Here is a 4,900-nt window from a genome sequence, read left to right on the forward strand (position 1 = left end):
GAGGAAGGGCCTCCGACCTGTTCGCTGCCAGCCTCGAGGAGATGTATCCTCCCGGGATCTGTGTCACGATGTAACCCCAGAAAAAAGACCCGTGGATCATCCCCACGGTCTCCGGGTCCCAGTTGAACTTGGCTTTCTGGTAGAGAACAGAAAAAAAAGCAGAAGAGAAAATTCAATTCAATTCAAATGAAACTGAACTGAACGTGACAGCCTTTACCTCAGAAAATCATAAAATATGTATTTCCCCTTATGGTGATAAAACTGCACTGATCTGGTTATTAAAACACCATAATATTTTATATAAAATAACAAAGTCAAGCTGAGAAAAACAAGGTAATCTTTGTCTGGAAGGAAAACACAAAACATTTAAAATAAGCACATTTTAGCATTCACATGTTGGCATGCTTTTTAAATCTGATTTTATGCAGTCTTCTTTCGTTTAAATGACCACAATAAATAAGCTTTTTCAGCATTAAATGTAAATAAACAGTGAGTATTTTTAAAATTTTATCTAAAAGAATAATGTTGTCATTAAGAAATCTGATAATCATTTGCTTTTTCTTCACAAATAATCACCTAAATTAGTCCTAATCATAGTGTTTTATGTAAGATGGTTAAATACAAGTAGCGGGCCTTAAAACGTCTACAGAAACGTGATATTTTGACAAAAAAAAAATGAGATCCTCTGATGGTTCCGGGCTTCAGAACCACAAAATACCAGTGGTAGACGCTTGTAAGCCCAAATATTGTAAAGATAAATAATCTTTATTAAACAAAAGAAGGAATAATAAATGGGATTTTTATTATTAATCAAACGTAGTACTGCTGTGGTTCTTATATGTAACAATGATGGGGACAGAAGTCATTTGATTTCTGAAGATTATGTGAAGAAACCCAACTTTAGGGACCTCTGCTCTGTCTGCCTTTTCTGTCCCTTTTGAAGTAACGTAGGCGCGCTCGCGTGCCGCCGCCACACCTCTTTGATGATGATCTTGCCGTTCTGGTGCACGGTGCTGTTGTTGACCATGCTGACGATGGCCACGCCCAGGTTACACCGGATGCCGAAGGAGATGCAGAAGCCCAGGCCGCTCATGATGGCGATGATGTAGCGGCGGGGCAGACCGAAGCACGTGCAGTCACACAGGGGGGGCTTCTTCTCCGCGGCCTCGCGCGGCCGCCCGTCCTCCGTCAGCTCGATCACCTCCCCGGTCTTCTGCCTTCTCTCGATCACCCTGAAAAGACCGGGCACGTGCTACAGTTCTCCACCAAAACTCAACACCACAACCTACCAAAATGATGTTTTAAAAATAAATATATTTGATTTTAATTCCATTTTATTGTGACATTGTCTCTGGACGTTTTGTACAGAAACATATTTATTTCCATTCTTTTTTCCTTTCATTGGTGGAAATAATATGAATAAAAAACATAACCAAAGAATAAAAAGCAAACGTTTTAGTTTAGATCTGCTCCAGAGGCCTGTAAGCTGAAAAAAAGGAGCAAAATGTCCCTGACTGTACCGCATTGCAGCATCCCGCTCTCTTCCACTCATTAGCATTCAGGAACAGAACATGCAGCTCCAGCCTGCAGACACTCGTCTGATGGGCTTCCCTCAAACTCCTCTTTTCTTTTTTCCCCCCTTTTTCTAGAAAATCAGATTTATTGGACTGAACAATGAACTCCTGATGCAAATAAGCTATAAAAAACGATCATTTTCATCCATATCTCTGCAATAATGAGCAACATTCGGGCTGATTTATACGGAAATATTTTATGACCTGCTGGGAAATCGAAAGGCCTTTTTGGGCACATAAAAGACAATTATGCCAGCAAAACCTCAACGAAAATTAGGTTTATTCTGCAAATTTTAGGATGCAGATGAACCCATTCATCTGCACATTTAACACACTAAAACACCAAGAGAACAGTTTTTTTTCTAAATGTGATTTAATGTCTCAAGAAATACATTTTTCTACATTATAAACCAAATAAAGTGCGTCTGTTGAAATGTCCATCTATAATTTATTATCTGTTGGTTTGAAACGTGAGCAGCAGAGTGGATTATAAACTGTGGGGGGTTTCTAAAAAAAAAAAAAAAAACATCGTCTGCACGTCCTGAATCAGTATAGGCCCCTGCAGCATCCAGAGGCATCCGAACCCCGCAAACAGCACACACGCGCGCGCGCACACACACACGCGCTCACATAAGGTTACATAATTTTGTTCTCACATCTAGAGGCGTGACCAGACATCCCTGATAGCCTTTGGGCACTTTCAGGTGAAAGTGTTTAGCATCCAGTGAGCTAATAATCACAGCTTAAAGATCTAAATAATGAGAACGAATCATTTCAAAACGTCTCTCCTTACCTGTACATCTGACCCAGGGTCTTCCCCGCAAATTCCTTGACCCCCGCCGTGGCTCTCATCTTCATGGACTCCATATCCAGTTTGTGTGTGTTGTCTTGTTTTTGTCAGAGTAATTTTTTACTGCCTCGGCGTCATGTTCCGGCGCAGGACGAAGCCGCCTGCAGCGGCTGAAAGCAGCAAAACCTGAGGTGTGAACGGGGAGCCTGAGCGCGCAGAGGCGACGGTTCTACAGGCGGCTCTAGTTTTAAACGCTGCTGAGGAGGGCAGAAAATAAATAAATATTGGGACAGGAGCACCTTGTCACAAAGCAAGAGACTCAGACGAGCTGCGCGCCTTCATCCAGCAGCAGCAGCAGCAGCAGCTCTTCTCCTGCCTGGAGGACAGCAGCAGAACCCAGTGCCATCACGATGAAAAGCAGGGAAACTGAGAGCCAGCGGCAAAAAACAAAAAACAAAAAAAACTAAAGCAGCCAATGCGTTAAAAAGCAAAAGAAAAAATCAGAAGGAAAGACAAAAACAAGAGGGGGGTTTAGGAGTACAGATGCAACAAATCAAAGAGGGAGTGAGGCTGTTTGGTGTCTCCTGTGGAGAGCGCAGGTTCATCTGACGTCGTGTTCAGCACCGAGGTCAGCGACAGCAGCTGCAGCTTCGCGCCCAACATCTGGACAGATGCTCAACACAGATACAGGCCACAATCAAATTATTATATAGCTACAGACAGAGAGGTGTGTGTTCGTTTATAAAACAATTGGAGGAATATCACACAGTCAGTTTATTTTAAAAACACACACAAAACAATTAATTGCACGTTTTTGTCCACATTAATACATACATTGCACCGAGACACAATAATCTAGTTTAATTATTATTTTTTTAAAATCAAGGACAGTAACCCCCTAAAAATGAAAGCTGCAGCTCTCTCGAGGGCGGTGCTATGGAAACCAAATGAGCGCGAGAGGCCCCCCCTTCCTACAAGCTCCTCTCCCCAACGTAGGAATCCATCAATAATTCAAGCATCTCCTCTGTTCTCTCATCCCCCTGACAACCACATCTTCCACGAGAAGCATCAGCCTCATCTGAAGCAACGTCCTCATCACATATTATGGGATTTCAAGAAGATGCTGCCTGGTAACCATCTCCCTGCAGGCCGAAATGTAGCAGAAAAATCAGCACAATGTGCATCTAACAAGAACAAGAACATCAATAATAATAATAATAATAATAATAATAATAATGATAATAATAATAATAATGTGTTTTTCGGTCAAAAACCCTAATAAGGAACTAAAAAACACTCAAAGTAAATCCCTCTGCGTCGTTCTCTCATTTGTGGTCTTTTATTGCCACCTGGTGGTTGTAAATAAGCTTTCTTTCCAAACATTTTACTACTTTTTATTTTAATCATTACTGAGTGATGATTATTGATATTTCCAGTCTTTTAAGTTTTAATATCCATTTTCTAGATTGCAATGTTTGTGTATATATATTTCTGAACTCAAAAGTTTGTTTTTATTTGGTTTGTTTTGGTTCTGTGTTGCAATACGTCTGTTTTAGTTGCTTAAAGTTGTGCTCTATTTTATGATTTTTGAATTTAAAAGTAATCTTTGAACATAATGACTAGTTTGGAGTCTGGTTCCTGTTTGCAGCTCACCCTATAGTGATGAGAAAATCTGCACGTGTGCTGAGAAAAAATTTTAAGAAAAGAAAGAGACCTTTCTTCTGTTTTTCAAGCGGTAAAATGAACGAGGATCATGAGGTTTTTGCATTTGTTTTAAAATCTGTCCTGTAAAGTCCCATTTCAGCTGCCAAAATGATTGGAAACAGTGGCATATGACCTAAAAAGATTAGTATTTGAACTTCCTTCTGCCTTAATAATCATCTCACCACTTGCTTCAGTCAACAGAAATACAAGAGAACGTCAAAACAGATTAAATTAAATGCACATTTTAAAGCTGTTTTAAAAACAACAACAGATAAAAGATGAATCATTTTGGCAGATCTTATCTGGAACCTGACAGATGCTATTTGAACTCCACGGAAATGAACAAATGGTGAATGGACTGTACTTATGTAGCGCCTTTCTAACCAAGCAGGCCACTCAATGCGCTTTACAACATAATCTGTGCCCTCATTTACCCATCCACATGCACATTCATACAACACTCTACTGAATCTCTACCAAGCTAATCTGACTAAATCATTCTATAGAGCAGGGGTGTCAAACTCCAGGCCTCAAGGCTCCACTGTCCTGGAAGTTTTAGTTTTTTTCTGCTCCAATGCACCTAATTCAAATGGTTTAATTACCTCCTCACCAAATCATCAGGTTCTCCAGAACCATGTCCACAGGTTATTAATTTAAAGCAAGTGTTTTAAAGCAAGAATACATCTAAAACATGCAGGAGAGTGGCCCCCGAGGAACTGAGTTTGACACGTGGTGTAATCAGTGCTTCAGATCATATTTGTACAGCGATGGGGCACACATCGAGACACACAACGAGAGTATGAATCGGTATTAAAGAGATGAGACTTTCAAG

General features: G+C 40.4%; 1 protein-coding gene across 1 annotated transcript in view; it reads right to left on the reverse strand.

Moving 5' to 3' along the window:
• slc17a6b (solute carrier family 17 member 6b) overlaps nucleotides 1-3,440 on the reverse strand; it is a 14,434-nt gene extending 10,994 nt beyond the window's left edge. The window contains exons 1-3 of the mRNA XM_017404446.3: nucleotides 2,368-3,440; nucleotides 977-1,232; nucleotides 18-136 (exon numbers count right to left, since the gene is read on the reverse strand). Of these exons, the coding sequence (XP_017259935.1) occupies nucleotides 18-136; nucleotides 977-1,232; nucleotides 2,368-2,441 (449 nt within the window). The 5' untranslated portion in view covers nucleotides 2,442-3,440. The remainder of the gene's footprint in view (nucleotides 1-17; nucleotides 137-976; nucleotides 1,233-2,367) is intronic.
• Between the last annotated feature and the right edge of the window lie 1,460 nt (nucleotides 3,441-4,900).

Source organism: Kryptolebias marmoratus, linkage group LG15 (genome assembly GCF_001649575.2).
Source record: "Kryptolebias marmoratus isolate JLee-2015 linkage group LG15, ASM164957v2, whole genome shotgun sequence".
NCBI classification, from domain to species: Eukaryota; Metazoa; Chordata; class Actinopteri; order Cyprinodontiformes; family Rivulidae; genus Kryptolebias; species Kryptolebias marmoratus.